Below are 17,845 nucleotides of genomic sequence, written 5' to 3'. Positions count from 1 at the left end.
TGTGATCACGTGAGGCGCTTGCGCGTCACCTGACGCTCTTGACAGTCCGAGGAGAGCGCATAGTCAGCTGATCTGCGAATTGTGATTCGTGCCGGTTGTTCGGGGATCTCCAGTGCCGCAGCACCAGCAGCAGCCATGTCGTTCTTCCCCGAGCTTTACTTCAACGTGGACAATGGCTACTTGGAAGGACTGGTGCGCGGCCTGAAGGCTGGGGTGCTCAGCCAGGCCGACTACCTCAACCTGGTGCAGTGCGAGACGCTCGAGGGTGAGCCGAGGGCGCGAAAGGAGGGGATAGAGGCTGGCTGGGGCCTGAGGGTTCAGAAATATGGGCCGTGAAGCCGGGAGCGGGGGTCTTGAAGGGTCTGAGAGACCTCTCTGGGCCTCCCAGGGCTGAAGGCGGACGCGCGGGAGCGGGATCTACCTCTACCTGCGGCTCGGCGCTGGCCCAAACGCAAGCAAGGTTTTAAGAACCGCAGTTGTTCTCTGCTTGGGCTGCCTTTTCTTTCGCTGTGCTTGCCCTGCAGTTTGGAAGGAGGAGGTTTTTCGGGGGTGGCTGATCAGTGCGAGGTGTGGCCATACAAGGCCCTTTACCTTGACGTGGCCCGAGAGCTGTCCCATGGCAACGCTTAGGGAAGGTAAGTGGAAAAGTCCCCCACCTCTTCTTCCTCCCCATCAAGACACCAAGGTCTTTGGGATCATTGTGTCTTCGCGTTCGCCTGCGGGATGAGCCTTCCTGGGGAATTGCTGAGCCAGTTTAGTGGGGGTTTTCTCCCGACTCTGAACCACTGACTGCGCAGTGTCTCCTGAAGGCAGTGTTTGGGAGAACAAGGGTGGCCCTGCAAGCCTGGATAGTTCATATACAAGTATTTGGCCAATTAATCTCATCCCCTTATCGAGGTGGATGCCTGTTAGGACAGGGTTTCCAAGCACAAGAGTGTTGAGAAACCACGTTCCCCTTTCTTCACACAGCTCCAGAGTGGAGTTGACTTCCTGAGGCATAGCTCCAACAGATGTACTGAGTTAGAGATGTCCCTAATTCCAGTCTTTGCCGACCACTCCTGCTCCAGGTGGTAGGGAAGGGCAGGGTGGCTGGGATGTGAGTTTTCATCCCTGATTCCCAAGTGGTACTCTTGAGCAGAGGTGCCGATAGCCTCGTGATTGGTAGCTGAAGGGGGGAGGTTGGCCAGATGATTCACCCACTAGAGAACATTTTCTCATCAGAAACTTCTTGAGGTTAAAAGTGAGCCCAGAGAAAAAGGTCATTTATTGTTTACCTTGCAAAGTAGACCAGTAAAGTGAAAAGAAATACCTTTAAAATAGAAAACTTAAAAAAAAAAGAAAACTTACTGTTAAAATACAATATTTGTAGGTGTCATTTTAATGTAAATCTGCAGTACAATAATTATAGGTGTTATGATGTTAATGTAAATCTTTAAGAAAAGTTGTTTACTGGACCAGGTGCGATGGCTCATGCCGGTAATATCAGCACTTTGGGAGGCCGAGGCGGGCAGATCACGAGGTCAGGAGTTCAAGACCATCCTGGCCAACATGGTGAAACCCTGTCTCTACTAAAAATACAAAAATTAGCTGGGCATGGTGGTGTGCGCCTGTAGTCCCAGCTACTTGGGAGGCTGAGGCAGGAGAATGCTTGAACCCAGGAGAGGGAGGTTGCTGATGGTGCCACTGCACTCCAGCCTGGACGACAGAGCAAGACTGCATCTGAAAACAATAAAAAGAAAGAAAGAAAAGTTGTTTACCTTACTGATGTGAGTGGAGGATGCTGGGTTGTGGGGGTCTGCCAGCAACCTGATTGACCTTACTGTGAGAAAAAGAGGAGAAATAGAGTGAGGCTGCCTGGGATAGGGCCTAGCACACAGTTGGCGCTTAATGTGAGTTTTGTGGACTGTTTGGGACTTGTTGAAGGTCTTTATTTGTCTAAATCTAAGGTGAACATCATTGATCATCAACAGACATTTGGTTGGTTGTTTCTCTTCTTGACTTTCCTCAATCCTGCTGCTGTCTGCTTCCCTGTAGAGTTTCTGGGGGCACAGGGTTCTTCCCATCTTCCCAGCGGACCCTCTATCACCCCCGTAAACATGTTAGGCCATTCTTTCTACACATTCTTCCCATAACACTGCTCAAGATAGGCCCTGCCCTGCCCCACCTTGTAGAACACCATCCAGATCATTAGTGTGGCATTCAGGGATCCCTTGCCCATTCACACACACTTTTTTTTTTTTTTTTTTTTGGAAACAAAGTCTAGCCTTGTCGCCCAGGCTGGAGTGCAGTGGTGCAATCTCCGCTCACTGCAACCTCCACCTCACCAGTTCAAGTCACTCTTGTGCCTCCGCCTCCCAAGTAGCTGGAATTACAGGCATGTACCTGGTATCGAACTCCTGACCTCAAAGTAATCACCCACCATGGTGATCCATGAACCACCATGCCTGGCCATTTATATGCATTTCTATCCCTCATGAAGCCATCCCTCCAGCACTTGGTGCACAAAGCGTGGTGGATTTTGGAGCTAGGAAAACCTGGGTTTGAATCCCAATCCTGTCAATTATGGACTACCTTAGACAAGCTATTTAGCACCGCTGGGCCTTGAGTTTTTCAACTGGTGTATCACCAGCACCTATCTCATACAGGTTGTAAAATGTCAACATGCTACTTCGGTAAAACACTTGGCCCAGCACCAAGAACAGAGTAAGTGCTAGGTAAATGTTAGCCCTTGTTTTCAATGTTGTTTGTACCTGTACCATCCAGAATTTCCCCTTCCTCTTTTCTCTTTAAAACTATTTATTATGGATACCATCAAACATATACAAATTAGAAGCAATAATATAATTAGCCCCTATGTAATAATCACCTAACTACAACAATTATCAATTCTTGCTGATAGAACAGTTATCCATCTTGTTTCAGTAGCTCCACTTATACCCCTACACCCAAATTATTCATAAGTAAATCCCAGACAACATACCATTTCAGTTGTAAATATTTCAGCATCTCTGAAAAAAGTCATGAGTTTTTTTTTTTTGAGATGGAGTCTTGCTCTGTCAGTGGCACGATCTCAGCTTATGGCATCCTCCGCCACCCGGGTTCAAGCAATTCCCCTGCCTCAGTTTCCTGAGCAGCTGGGACTATAAGCACGCACTACCACGCCCAGCTAATTTTTTTGTATTTTTAATAGAGATGGGGTATGTTGGCCAGGATGGTTTCCATCTCCTGACCTCATGATCTGCCTGCCTTCGCCTCCCAAACTGCTGGGATTATGGGCATGAGCCACCATGCCTGGCTGGCAAGTATTTTTTTTTTTTAAAAAACATAATATTATTCCTCCTTCCTTAAAAACAGTAATTTGTTACTTCTAAAAGCTAAGTAAAAAATATAAAAAGGAGAAAAAGAAAAAAACAAAACGGTAATTTGTTACTGTAATCAGATATCCATTTCGTGTTCAAATTTCCCTGATTGTCTCAAATTTTAAAAATATGATTTATTTGTTACAGTTGGGACTAATATATGATCCATACATTGTAGTTGATACTGTCTCAAGTAGATTATCCATTTTCCTTCTAATTTAGTCGTTGAAGAAGTTAGATCACTTAATTTATAGATTTTCCATCCATCTCAATTTTACTGATTCCATCTCTGACATATCATTTAACTTGTTCCTCTGTCCCTTGTTCCCACTTTAAGTTAGTAGTAGATCTAGAGGCTTGCTGAGATTTTGGTTCAATTCTTTTTTTTTTTAATACTTAATAGGTGATGTTTGTACTTTTTTGTTTTTTTGAGACAGAATCTCACTCTGTCACCCAGGCTAGAGTGCAATGGCACTGTCTTGGCTCACTGCAACCTCTGCCTCCTGGGTTCAAGCAATTCCTCTGCCTCAGTCTCTCAAGTAGCTAGGATTACAGGTACCCCCCACCACACCTGGCTATTTTTTTATACTTTTAGTAGAGACAGGGTTTTGCCATGTTGGCCAGGCTGGTCTGGAATTCCTGGCCTCAGGTGATCCACCCACTTTGGCCTCTTAAAGTGTTGGGATTACAGGCATGAGCCACTGCACCTGGCCGATGTTTGTACTTCTGTTGGGAGAAGTACAAATACCTAGTTTCTTTTTTTATGTTATAAGGAATAATTGACATTTATTGACTACAGCAGTTATTTCACTGGGAGTTGCAAAATAGTGTTCTAATTCTATTTCCTTCTACAGTTGCCAGCTTGACTAATTCTATACCTGTAAACTTCCAGTAGTCAGCTACTTAGTTACCCTGAGATACAATCTGTATAGGAGAGGTTAGAATAAATGTTTGATTCTTTCTAATAGTTACCAGCTTTCAAAATAATGAGTTGTTTCACTAGTATCCTCCAAAAATGACTAATGAGGTTTTGTGACTGCACCAACCAAGATTTGCTTAGTATCATAACACACTAATGGATTTTTTTTTTTTTTTTTTGAGACAGATTCTCGATCTGTCACCAGCCTGGAGTGCAATGGGGCGATCTTGGATCACTGCATCCTCCCCCTGCTGGGTTTAAGCGATTCTCCTGCCTCAGCCTCCTGAGTAGCTGGGACTGCAGGTGCCTGCCACCATGCCTGGCTAATTTTTGTATTGTTAGTAGAGACGGGGTTTCACCATGTTGGCCAGTATGGTCTCGAACTCCTGACCTCGTGATCTGCCTGCCTTAGCCTCCCAAAGTGCTGGGATTACAGGCATGAGCCACTGTGCCCAGCCACACTAAAGGATTTTAATGTGTTTGTTATGTTTCAGTTGATTAACTTTATTAATGCCTAAATTGTCTCTTGGCCAGTGGAAGCTTTTCAAGTGGGTGCCAAGTCTTTTTTATATAACCCTGTAGCCATTGAGAATTTCCTTACTGTCTGAGATGCCTGTATTATTATTATTATTCTTTGGAATAGAATCTTGTTTTGTTGCCCAGGCTGGAGTACAATGGCGCATTCCCAGCTCACTGCAACCTCTGCCTCCCAGGTTCAAGTGATTCTCCTGTCTCAGACTCCCAAGTAGCTGGGACTACAGGCCTGTGCCACCATGCCTGGCTAATTTTTGTATTTTTAGTAGAGATGGGGTTTCACCATGTTAGCCAGGCTGGTCTTGAACGCCTTACCTCAGGTGATCTACCCACCTCAGCCTCCAAAAGTGCTGAGATTATAGGTGTGAGCCACTGCACCCAGCCTGGGATGCCCATATGTTCTAATCTTACCTTGAACATTTCTTGACCTAGACCTAGAGTCTTCATTTCTTGTAGGCGACTTGGTTCTTCTTATTAAAAAATGATATTTAGAGACCATAATCTGAGTCATACAGGGTTCTCATTGATACCGTATTGGACATCATTCTTGTTTTTTTCCATGGATAGTTTAGCTCTCCTCTTGCTCAGAAACTTGGAAAATACAGAAAAGCAAGTGACTTGCTGGATTATGTAGGAGCACTTCAGCTGATAAGTACCAGAATGCCAGTTTCCTAATTTGAAATGGGAACTCTACCTGTTACTTGGGCCAGTCAGGACATCACCCTCCTGTTGTAAAGAAATATAATTAATACTCAAGAGGAGTCCTGTGACCTTCTCAACTTCCGTGTAAGCTAGTGGTCCTGAAGATTGTTCTTCTCAGCCGGAGAGTTAGATCCTCGGAAGCCATGGTTGAAGCGCCCATGTGTGATGTGCTGACTGTTGTCCATAACACTTTTATCCATCTCTACCCTGATTCATTTGTCTTCTGTTCATTACGTCATTTTGTGCCTTTCAACATTATTTCACAAGAGACAATCTCATGCAGGAAGAAGAGAGACTCCAGGCTGGGCTTGGCCAATCGCCAGTCACAATGTCACGTGAAACTGCAGATGCAAATGTTGATGGTGTGGCAAGTCATTTAGCACAGACTGATTGTGGGGTGGTTTAGAGTGTGGCTGGAAAGTTAAGGAGAGATTAGCTCTTGAAGGATTGTAAAAACCATAGAAGGGACTCTCCTGAGTGCAGGCGATGGGATAGTAAAACTATTAGACTTGTACGTTAGGGGATACCTGCAGTTTGAAGGTGGAGGCCACCCTGAAGGTGGGAAGAACAGTTTGCAGGTTCTTATAGTAATCCTGGCTGGGGGTGATGGCAGTCTGACCTCAAGCATTGGCTGGGAGTGTTGTAGGAGAATTTTAGGAAGGGGAGTTGATAGGACTTGGGGATTGGGTAAGAAGGCTGGGGGAAGACTAAGTTAAGGCCGATGTCCTCATCTCTGGCTTAGGCAACTGTGTAGGTGGTAAAATGAAATGATGGTGGCATATAGGAGAAGGAACAGGTTGAAGGAGTGAGAAGATGAAATGGAGGGATCTGTGAGCCATCTGAGTGGAGATGCAAAGGCTCTTTTTGGTGCTCAAGTGTGACAATTCTGAGCTTGGGGAATTGAGGTAGAGGTGTGGTCAAGGTCCCCAAGAGATAGCATAGAATCAGAAGAGTATAGGCTGAAGAGGGGACTCTCCCCCAGGAAGTGCCTCAGTTGATCACAGGATTTGGGGGAGGATGATGGTCCTGCCAAAGGCATTTCCTGAAATGTGGGTAGCTCCAAAGGAGAGCCTGAAAATGAATGAGGTAGAAAGTGCCAAATGTGGCCAGGAGAGTGGAATAAAGTCAGCCTTCCATTTAGTTTTGCCATTCAGAGATCAAGGAGACCTTATTGAGAACAGAAGAAGGTGAGGCTAGAAGGTGACAGCAGTGAATAGGCAGAGACAATGTCTATACAGTTAGAGAAGCCCTTACTGATGAACTGATCCCAGCTCAGCCACTTAACTGGCTTTGTGACCTTGGGCAAGTCATTTATCCTCAGCTGTAAAATGAGAATAATATTAGGGTCTCTGAGATGTTTGTGAATTGGAAGCAGAGGGCCTGGCACCAAGTGAACAATTGGAGAGGCCAGGTGCTCCACTGTGGTCATTCACTGCTGTCACTCCTAGGAGACAAGTGCCATGGTGGGCCTTGAGTAGCTAATATAAATATGTCACACCAGCCTTGCTTGGTGCAAGTGTGCCTAACAGACAGACTAGGTGACCATCAAACAGCATTGAGTGCACAGTAGGTGCAGGTACTTTGGGGAGGGGATGCGTTACGTGGTGGGTGATGGTTGATGAGTATGGGCTTTCTTTTTAGAGTGATGAAATTGTCCTAAAACTGATTGTGGGGATGGTTGCACAACTCTGTGAATATACTAAAAACCATGAATTGTACACTTTAACTGGGCAGATTGTATGGCAAATGAATTATATCTCAATAAAGCTGTTGCCCCGCCAAAATTAGCCAGGCCAAGAGGTGGGAAGTGCATAGGGAGAAGGAATGGCATTGGTAGTGTCAGAAACACGAAACTGCCTCATGTATGAGAGCAGCCTTGCGAGGTGAATGGAGAGGTAGTGTGTTGAGGGTTTGCAGCAGTGAGGTCTGAATAGATTGGGTTGGTTCCCGAAAGGCTGTGGGTGTCTTAGAAGGATATATGGCTCAGGAAGGATTAGAGTTATGGTTTAAAAAAATATTTAAAAAGAGATTTTTGGCTGGGCACAGTGGCTCACGCCTGTAATCCCAGCACTTTGGGAGGCCAAGGTGGGCAGATCACCTGAGGTGGGGAGTTCGAGACCAGCCTGACCAACATGGAGAAACCCTGTCTCTACTAAAAATACAAAATTACCCTGGCATGGTAGTGCTTGCCTGTAATCTCAGCTATCGGGAGGCTGAGGCAGGAGAATCACTTGAACACGAGAGGTGGAGGTTGTGGTGAGCCAAGATTGTGCCATTGCACTTCAGCCTGGGCAACAAGAGTGAAACTCCAACTTAAAAAAATGTATATATATATTTTATGTGTTTCATTTTGTTTATCAAAGGAAACTCTATTGAATTGGTGAAATTAGATAACCACAACTTGGATGGCAAGATAAGTTTAGTTGAGTCAGATGTGATCCAAAGGAAGAGATGACATGGTACTGACAAGTTAGTGACTACAAGCAAGAGAGAGGAGCTGGGGGCTGGGGAAGGGCATTGGAAGAAGGGTGTGCAGAAGACAATAACAGAAGGAGTTTACTCTGGAAGGAAGGGAACAAGCATGCTGAGTTGTGAGAGCCTGGGCCCCACACAAGCCTGAAGTTTTTCCCTCATGTTGGCCCCACCGCCCTGGACAGTGGCATTGCTGCACAAAGAGACCCCAGTGCTCCCTGGTGGATGAGCTGGCATCAGTTGTTGGTGGTGACTGGCAGCCTGCTGTGCTCATTGCCACCCCCTCCAGCTTACTGCTGCTGCTGCCGCCTTCAAGGATGAGGCCCCAGAGCAGGATTGGAGGCTAGGGCTAGCCAGGGGGAGGTTTGGCATCTTGCTGCCATGAGCCAGCATGGGAACCTAACCTCTTAGTGGGTGAAGAAGTGGGGATTGTGGAGGAGGTAGGGTTGGTGGTATGATACCATTAGAAACTCACTCTGGGCCTGGCATGGTGGCTAACGCTTGTAATCCCAGCCACTTAGGAGGCTGAGGTGGGAGGATCACTTGAACCCAGGAGTTTGAGGCCAGCCTCAATCTCTAAAAAAATAATAATACAGGAGGCTGAGGTGGGAAGGTTGCTTGAGCCTGGGAGGCTGAGGCTGCAGTGAGCCATGATCACACCACTACAATCCAGCCTGGGTGACAGAGTTAAACCCTTTCTAAAAAAAAAAGAACTTGCTATGAGGAAGAGGATGATTAATCTATACAAAATTACAGCTACATAGGAGAAATACATTCAATTGTTATATACCATAGGGTGACTATATTTAACAATAATTTATTATATATTTTAAAACTGCTGTGAGAGAGGGTTTTGAATGTTATCAACCCAAAGAAAGAATGGCTGGGTGTGATGGCTCATGCCTGTAATCCTACCACTTTGGGAGGCTGAGGCAGGTGGTTCGCTTGAGGTCAAGAGTTCGAGACCAGCCTGGGCAACATGGTGAAACCCTCGTATCTACTATAAATACAAAAATTAGCCTGGCATGGTGGTGTGTGCCTGAATCCCTAGATACTTGGGAGGGTGAGGCAGGAAAATCGCTTGAACCCAGGAGGCAGAGGTTGCAGTGAGCCAGGATCGCCCTACTGTACTCCAGTCTGGGCAACAAAGCCAGACTCTGTCTCAAAAACAAAGAAGTAATAAATGTTTGAGTTGATGGATATACTAATTACCATGAATTGATCATTACACAGTATATATATGTGTCAAAATATAACGTCCCATAAACATGTACAATTATTACATGTCAATTATAAACAAAAAAGAAACTTGCTCTGAGGCTCTAGAGGATGGATTTGGGGGAGCAGGCCAGAAGTAGGACACTTTCTAGCTGCTTTTGCAGCTCTCCCAGTAGGAGAACATGGACTAAGTGGAATCGGGGCATGAAGGACCGGGTCAGAGATCATCTTGGGAGATGAAACCCACAAGATTGGGCCAGTTTTTATTAGATATGGGGTAAAGGCGGTTAAAAGTCAGGCTGTTGGGTTAATAAATGACTAGGTGGATGCTGGAGCTCTTTTTGAGATGGAGACCACCAGAGGAGAGGTAGGAAGGTTAGTGGTGCAGATTGGAGGTGGGTGGGAGGGGAGGTATTCTACCTCAGATGTCTGAGGGAGTCTGGCAGGCAGGTGTGGGGAAGTAGCACTAAAGGTACCAACCTGGAAGTCACCAGTACACTGGCTGGTGGCAGTTAGGCCTGCGCCAGGCCATCTGTTGGCTCATAGCCAGGGCAAGCTTCCTTGGAAGCCTAGCCCTGCCCACAAGTCCTGCCAGGAGGCTAGAGAGCAGCCGTAACTGTGGGCCAAATGGACACAAGTGTGGCCTAATGAGGACACCTGGCATGGAGCCCAGTTTGGCAAGCAGAGCAAAGAGAGGGACAACTGGGCTCTCCCTCCAGATTCCTGCCGTGTTTCTTCCTGCATGACACTGGGGCATGGTGGTTTTTTGTTTTCTTATTTTCTTTTTGACTAAATATAATTTTTTAATTCTAAAAAGTTGGTAGACGGATGACTTGGTGTAGACTCTCAAGGGGTATACATTGTCAGCCCTTTGTCAAAACACTGCATATATATACCATGTGACCCTGCAACCCAACTTAATAAGATTGCATCCCAATAGATTAGCACGGGATAGCATGTACAGAGGTGTTCACACCAGCCTTGTTGGTAACAGCAAACTATTAGAACCAATGTAATATCCACTGATTTGGTTATGGTCTGGTTAAATAAACCATGGTCTATTCTTACAGTGGAATACTACAAGAGAGTGCTCAAAAGCATGAAGTTCCATGAGGGCTGATGTAGAAATCTATTGTTAGGCGCAAAGTTTTACATATAATTCCTTCTTGGTAGAATACCAGATGGACATACACATGTTTTTGGAAGCGTAGGCACCAAGTTGTCCTGAGTGACAACCTCTGGGGAGAGGGATTTATAGAGGCTGGGAGGGGGAACATTTCAGTGTTTACTATTTATGTACTCTTCTATTGTTTAAATGTTTTGCAGTGAACACACTTTATAATTTGAAGCAGTCAATAAAGATATTTAAAATAAGGAAAATTAGAACATACAGGTAAGCAAAGAGAAGAGTACCCACACTCAGCAGCCATCGAAGCTGAGGCCTGTGCTGGAGAGCCTGGGAGGTTTGTGGTCCAGGTTTCTGTTTGCAGCATTGTAGGGCTGGTCTGAGTCTTAGGGAACCCCCATGAAGCCACTTCTCTTTATACCTGAAGATTTCCAAGTCCAGTGGGGGTGCTTAAGGTCCCAAGCCAGAGCTGGACTCTTCTCATGTCACCTGGCCAGAGCCACAGGGCCCCTCCTCAGGTACAGCCCCTCTGGGCAGGTCATTTTTCTGTCTGTCCCTTGTCTCTTCCTCCCTACCACCACGCCTATATTCCCTTTGTTGTTTGTATCTTGCACTGGTATATACTTTAGCCCAGTTTTATCTGGGAAGTTATTTATGGTCAAGTCAGTAAGAGTCTCCACAGGAGCCAATAACTGCTGTTTCCAAATCCCTGCCACAGGATGCCTTGTCAGAACTTGCTCTGGTGGGCGATAACATATACTTTTTCTTGGATTTACTCAGTGATTTCTTGGGCCTGGTTTCTGAGGTGGAGGCAGTGCTTGAACCCCTGCTAGGCCTTTTAAAGTAGCCTCAGCATAGGAAGATGGCAGCCATCCAGGACCCTTGGTGAATAAGGCTTTTTGGGTGACTTGGGTTTCTTGATGGTAGAGAGGGAAATGCTTTAACACCTTATTTTAAACATTTAGTGGCTGGGCGCGGGGGCTCACGCCTGTAATCACAACACTTTGGGAGGCTGAGGCAGGTGGATCACGAGGTCAGGAGTTCAAGACCAGCCTGGCCAAGATGGTGAAACCCCGTCTCTACTAAAAATATAAAAATTAGTCTGGACGCGGGTGGCTCATGCCTGCTATCCCAGCACTTTGGGAGGACAGGGCAGGTGGATCACTTGAGGCCAGGAGTTTGAGACCAGCCTGACCAACATGGAGAAACCCAGTCTCTACTAAAAATACAGAATTAGCTGGGCATGGTGACGCATGCCTGTAATCCCAGCTACTTAGGAGGCTAAGGTAGGAGAATTGCTTGAACCTGGTAGGTGGAGGTTGCGGTGAGCCAAGATTACACCATTGCACTCCAGCCTGAGCAACAGAGCAAGGCTCCATCTCAAAAAGAAAAAAAACCAAACAAACATTTGGCATAAAACACTTCCAGAACATATCAGTCTCACTTCCCTGCTTGCTTGCTTCCTTTCCATCCTTTCTTTCCTTCCTTCTTTTTCTTTATCTTTTTGAGACCAGGTCTCTCTCTGTTGCCCAGGCTGGAGTGCAGTGGCCCAAACACAGTTCGTAGCAGCCTTGACCTCCCAGGCTCAAGCAATCCTCCCATTCCAGCCCCCCCAAGTATCTAGTGCTACAGGCATGCACCATCACACCCAGGTAGTTTTTGTATCTTTTGTAGCAAAGGGGTTTGCCATGTTTCTCAGGCTGGTCTTGAGCTCCTGGCTCAAGTGATCCTCCTGCCTTGGCCTCCCAAAGTACTGCGATTACAGGCATGAGCTACCACACCCAGCTCCTTTTCTTCAGACAGGGTCTTACTCTGTTGCCCAGGTTGGATTGCAGTGTTAACAATCATGACTTAGTGCAGCCTTGACCTCCCAGACTTAAGTGATCCTTCTACCTCAGCTTTCCCAAGTAGCTGGGAGTACAGGCATGTGTCACCATGCCTAGCTAATTTTTTATTTTTGTTTTTTTTGTGGAGACAGGGTCTCACTATGTTGCCCAGGCTCCCTGCTTTCTTAAGTAGCATGCACTGAACATAGCAGAGTCTCTCCCACATTAATGGCTGTTAGACTTGGAATGAGATGGAACAGAACCACTGTCCCTGAGGGCCCAGGTCTGCCTCCAATATTTTTGTCCCTGGCCCTCAGTCAGGCCACCCATTCACTCTTCCTGCTGTGGTCAGGATGCCTACTGTAGCACCAGGGTGCCCTTCCTAACCTGTAGTTGCTCTTGTGCTTTGGGCTCAGTGATCAGACACACTGCAACTTGTTAGGAGGATCCACATCCAGAATGAACAGGTGCAAAGACATGATATGACCGTCTCTAAGTCATCTGTGCCTGCTTAAGACCTTTCTTGAGTTCTGTGTGGAGCCAGACGTCAGGAGATCAAGGCTTCCTTTCTGGCCAGCTGTGTGATACAGAGCATGTGTTTGCCTACAAGTGTAAAATGAAACAGAAATCACTTACTCATAGGTTGTAAGGATTCAAAACAGCACAGTCCTAGCCAGAGTGGATGCTCAATAGATATTTGCTTGGCCGGGCATGGTGGCTCACGCATGTAATTCCAGCACCTTGGGAGGCCGAGGCGGGCAGATCACAAGGTCAGGAGTTCAAGACCAGCCTGACCAACATGGTGATACCCCGTCTCTACTAAAAATACAAAAATTAGCCAGGTATGGTGGTGGGTACCTGTAATCCCAGTGACTCAAGAGGCTGAAGCAGAAGAATTGGTTAAACCGAGGAGGCAGAGGTTGCAGTGAGCTAAGATCCTGCCACTGCACCATAGCCTAGGCAATAGAGTGAGACTCTGTCTCAAAAAAAAAAAAAAAAATTGCCTGATTGGATTAGTGACAGCTGTTTATTGGCACTGACTGTGTACTAGGTTTTGGGTATGTGGGGGAGGAAAAGTTTGAGTCCCCGCCCCCAACCCCAGGGATGCACCATGTCATAGATTTTCCTGTTTCTGAGTTATTAAGCACTTGCTTTTATTAGACACATACTAGGGAGTAGAGACAAAAGGAGTTCAGATTTGGGTAAAGGGAATTGGAGACGGGAGGGGCTGGCTGGGAGAGCAAGAGTGTAGAGGGCTGAGGATGCCCACACCGCCCTCCAGCCATGTCCCTCCGAAGACTCTGTATTCACTCATGCAAGACAGAGCAGTTTCTCGTGAACGACGCAGGTCCATGTGGTCTCCACTTTGGCTTTCCAGGCTCATATGCATATACTATCATGCATAGCCTGTTCTTTTTTTTTTTGAGACAGTCTCACTCTGTTGCCTAGGCTGGAGTGCAGTGGCTCCATCACGGCTCACTATAGCCTTGACCACTTAGGCTCAAGCAATCCATGCACCACCATACCCAGCTGATTTTGTTTATTTTTGGCAGAGACAAGGTCTCATTATGTTGACCAGGCTGATCTCAAAACTGGGCTCAAGTCATCCTACAGCCTTGGCCTCCCAAAGTGCTGGGATTACAGGCATGAGCCACTGTGCCCGGCCAGCTCCTGTTCGTTATGACGCATTCCTGCATGGCTCTGTGGTACCTGTAGTCCCACTTCCTCAGAGGTTGATGGCTGGGAGATGCAGACCAGGAGTCTGAGGCAGTGTTTGAATTGAGGGATGTGTTGAGGGGGAACTGGAGTGGCCCCTTGCTGTGGATAATTCCATCCTCCCTTTCACCACAAGGGGGTGCACCAGGATCACTCTACTGTCAAGGAGGCTGGGGAGGGAGGTGTGACTGGACCCTTGAGTCCGCCAAGCTGCCTCTCCTCTGCTTCTCCATGGAGCACCTGCCACCAGCACTGTCCCTTGGGACTCTGCCCTGGGCCCTGCTTCCTTCACTTAAGCCCCAGTTGGCCTTCTCAGATTAGGTAGGGCTTGTAGCTTAGTGTCTCATGTCTGTGTATCTCTTCCCAGCCTTTCCTCCCTGTGCCCTATCTTCCTGGGTCAGGAAGGAGAAGGCCAGGGGAAGTTTCCTGATGGTCTCTGCCTTGGTGCCTGGAGCAGGCTGCTTTAGCCTTGCCCACCACGCCATCCTCATCTGCCCTCACCTGGGTCATGCCAGTAGCTCAGAGTTGGAGCTGCAGGTACAGCACAGTGTGCTAGGAACCTCTGGGTCTTGGGAGCTCCAAGTAGGAGCTTGAGACAGCGCAGGGGTCAGAGCTACACTTCTCAGCCTCCAGGAACCACGCACTTTCCTAGGTGGTCACCACTCTTGCCCTGCCATGCTGGCCCCTCCAGGAGAGGGAAAATTTGTCTTCAGGACAGAGGATGAATTTTCCTCTCCTCTCAACCTCAGTTGGCACTCTGAGGGGCATGTAGGCTCTATGTGGCATCTGTAGGTACACGTATGCAGGGTGGCTGGAAGATGGCCAAACCAGGCACCTGAACACCATGTAAACACTGTGGATCCACAGAGTCAGGCTGGCAATGGGTTATCATTAGGTGATTGACAACTCTCTTCTACTTTGTACCCCAATTTGGGGAATTCTCCATTGGCCTCCCTGGCCTCTGCCTCTTCCAACACCTACTCCCTGGCTGATGTTTTAAAAAATCTATTCTGCACTGGAATGTTGGCCTTCCTTCTCTTCAGAGGCAGGAAAATCAAGGCCCCAAAGAGTGCCTTAGTAGGCTAGGCTGCTGCTGTGTGGCCTGGGCGCCTGCTCTGTGTGTCCATACCTAGCAACTCTTCTGAAGGACCAAGGAGCAGGCACAGGGGCCAGGGCTGGGGCTGCCCCTGTGTGAATGTGGGTGGTCCTGAGGACCGCCAGGCAGATTGGTGGCAGGGGAAAGGAGTGTGTGGAGGAGCAGCCCTGACTGGTGCTGGACATCGCTTTCTGGCCGGCTCTGGCCTGGTCCTGGGTACTTGCCCAGACATTGCTCCCCGCTTGGATGCTCAGGCAGTGGTTTTCAGGCCTTGACCTCAACAGAGGCTTTCATGCTTGGCTGGTGAATGGGGCTTTCCCCGCTGAGGAGTCATCTGCAACTCAGCCTTTACTGCCTGCCCCTGTCCCTGTACTGGTGACCATCAGAGGCTACACAACCCCAGGTCTCCCCTACACCTGCCATCAGTTCTTCCAAGGCTGTTCCATGGGTATCCAGGCCACTGGTCTCATCCTGAGCCCCTGAGTGGCCCTCAGTGGCCCTCCGTGTCATAGCTGGACAGGTTCCTGGAGGTACCATTATCCAGCTCTCTTACTTCATCTGGAAAGCCGGGTCCAAGGTGAGGCCCAAGGGCTTAATTATGGTCTCCTGACACCTGTCTTGGCATTTCATATCCAATCACTCTGCGTTTTTGGAATTTTTTTGTTTATCTATTCTTTCATTTGTTTACTCCAGGATGCCTGGAGTACAGCTCTGTGAACTGACCCCCAACTCAGGAAGGGGTAGTCAGGGGAAAGGAACCCTGCTTCTGGGGCCCTTGTCTTTTCCCTCAGGCCTTGCCACATGCAATCTAGCTTGGAACTTGAAGGGTTGGAAGCTGATGAATACAGAAGAGCTGCAACCCATGATGCAGCACACAGGGCCCTGAGGCTGCCAGGTCATGGGTTGCAGCTCTGCCTGTTCCTCCCACCCCCAACCCTTTAAGCTTCAAACTATATATTATATCACAAGGCCTAGGGGAGCACAGGGTCCTGGAATGTTACCCTTCAGTATCCGCCCAGGCTCCATGCCTCCCACTTCCCCCAGTGGCTTCCGTCATTTGTACCTAGCTTCCGTTGTGTGGTCAAGCAGGTGGCCACGTCCCTCCCAGGGGCCAGCCCAGGTCCACAGCACTGGTTCACTCTGGCTGGCATGTTACTGCTACCCCTGCACCTGTCCCACCGGGCCCTTGAGCAGGGGCGCTGAGGGGAGGGCTGGAAGGCAGGGTGGGTAGGGTCCTGGGGGTGCTGTATAGGACCAGCCTCCCTCCCTCCTTCCCTCCCTCCCTCTTTTCTTTCCTTCATCCTTTTTTTTCTCTCTGTTTCTTTCTTGAAAGGGTCTGATTCTGTCACCTAGGCTGGAGGGCAGTGGCATGAACTTTGCAGTCTTTACCTGCTGGGCTCACACTTGATTCGCTTGCCTTAGCCTTCTGAGTAGTTGGGACCACAGGCATGTGCCACTACACCTGGCTAATTTTTGTATTTTTTTGTAGAGATAGAATCTCTTTGTTGCCCAGGCTGGTCTTGAGCTTCTGGGTTCGAGCGATCTTTCCACCTCGGCCTCTCACAGTGCTGGAATTACAGGCATAAGCCACCACACCCAGCCTCTGTCCAGTTTCCATGAGCCACAGGGAATGGGACTTTATGCTGACAGTGCATGAGCTCACAGCCCCAGATGAGGTTTGATCCCATGAGCCCAAACACAGCGCCTAGGTCAAAGCAAAATGAATATTTCCTACTTCTCTCCTTTGTGCTGGCTATAGGCACCATGGAACTGGCAAAGATCGCTCTAGCCAGAATCCAGCCTGACCTGTTTATTCTCACTAAGAACAGCCACTTCTAGGGAACCCTAGAAATGCCCTTCACCTCTACCCAAGTGGGGCCCAATTTTCCTTCATGTCCTTTCTCAAGACAGCTATGCATGTAGAACAGGAGCCCAGCATCAAGAGCTGACAGGTTGCTCCGGTGGTGCAGGCCAGCAGACCTAGAAGCTAGACATGGGCATGGGCCAGCTCTTTTTTTTTTTTTTTTTTTTTGAGACAGAGTCTCTCTCTCTGTTAATTAAGCTGGAGTGCAGCGGCATGATCTCAGCTCACTGCAGCCTAAACTTCCCAGACTCAAGCCATCCTCCCACCTTAGCCTCCCAGGTAGCTAAGACTACAGGCACGCACTCCCACGGTGGGTGCATTCTGTTTTATTTATTTATTTTTTGTGGAGACGGTCTCACTGTGTTACCCAGGCTGGTCTCAAACTCCCTGAGCTCAAGTGATTCCCTCACCTTGGCCTCCCAAAATGCTGGGATTATAGGTGTGAGCCACCGTGCCCAGCCTTGGGCCAGCTTTTGAGCATAGCTCATTGTCATAACTGGCTTTCCTTGGGCTACCTGGCACCTGGTCAGGCCAGACCACTTTACCTCTTATTCATGCCCAGGCAAACTCAGATCTTCGGGAAAATGAAAAGAAGCTCTTCTTCACAGCTCCAGATCCACGCTAGCCTCCAGGTTCTATGACTGTGGTGGCAAACCTAGAGAAGAAAGAGCTTGCTTTGGTCAAAGTGCAGAGCAGCAACAAGGGAGGGTGTGGCCCCTGCCTCCCAGGGTGAGGCTGGGTTGTGGCCAGGGAACATAGGGAAGCTGCCCTGCAAGCCCTGTGTCTCCTGGGACATGCCAGTCCCATGGAGCTTTAGGGCCTGGGTGGGAACAGCCTGGTGAGGGGCTGTCCAGGCGGATCTCCATTCAGTCAGAGGAGAGCTTCTTGGAACTTGCCCTAGGTGCAGCAGTAACCAGTTCTGCCCCTCCCTTTGGCACACAAGACTGTCGCCTGCCTGGCACCCCCCTGACTGTCAAACGAGTTGACTTCCTCCTAGGATGTGAGAAATGCTT

General features: G+C 48.1%; 1 protein-coding gene across 2 annotated transcripts in view; it reads left to right on the top strand.

The window, feature by feature from the left end:
* Positions 1 to 65: 65 nt before the first annotated feature.
* ATP6V0D1 (ATPase H+ transporting V0 subunit d1) overlaps positions 66 to 17,845 on the top strand; it is a 42,020-nt gene continuing 24,240 nt past the window's right edge. The window contains exon 1 of one of the 2 annotated variants that reach the window (XM_002761068.6): positions 66 to 265. In XM_002761068.6, coding sequence (XP_002761114.1) covers positions 136 to 265 — 130 coding nt within the window. In that variant the 5' untranslated portion in view covers positions 66 to 135. Of the gene's footprint in view, positions 636 to 17,845 lie in introns of both variants that reach the window. The other variant, XM_078357489.1, reaches the window with a different exon arrangement.

This window comes from Callithrix jacchus, chromosome 20 (assembly GCF_049354715.1).
Source record: "Callithrix jacchus isolate 240 chromosome 20, calJac240_pri, whole genome shotgun sequence".
NCBI lineage: Eukaryota > Metazoa > Chordata > Mammalia > Primates > Cebidae > Callithrix > Callithrix jacchus.
This window is presented reverse-complemented; position numbering and strand designations above follow the sequence as displayed.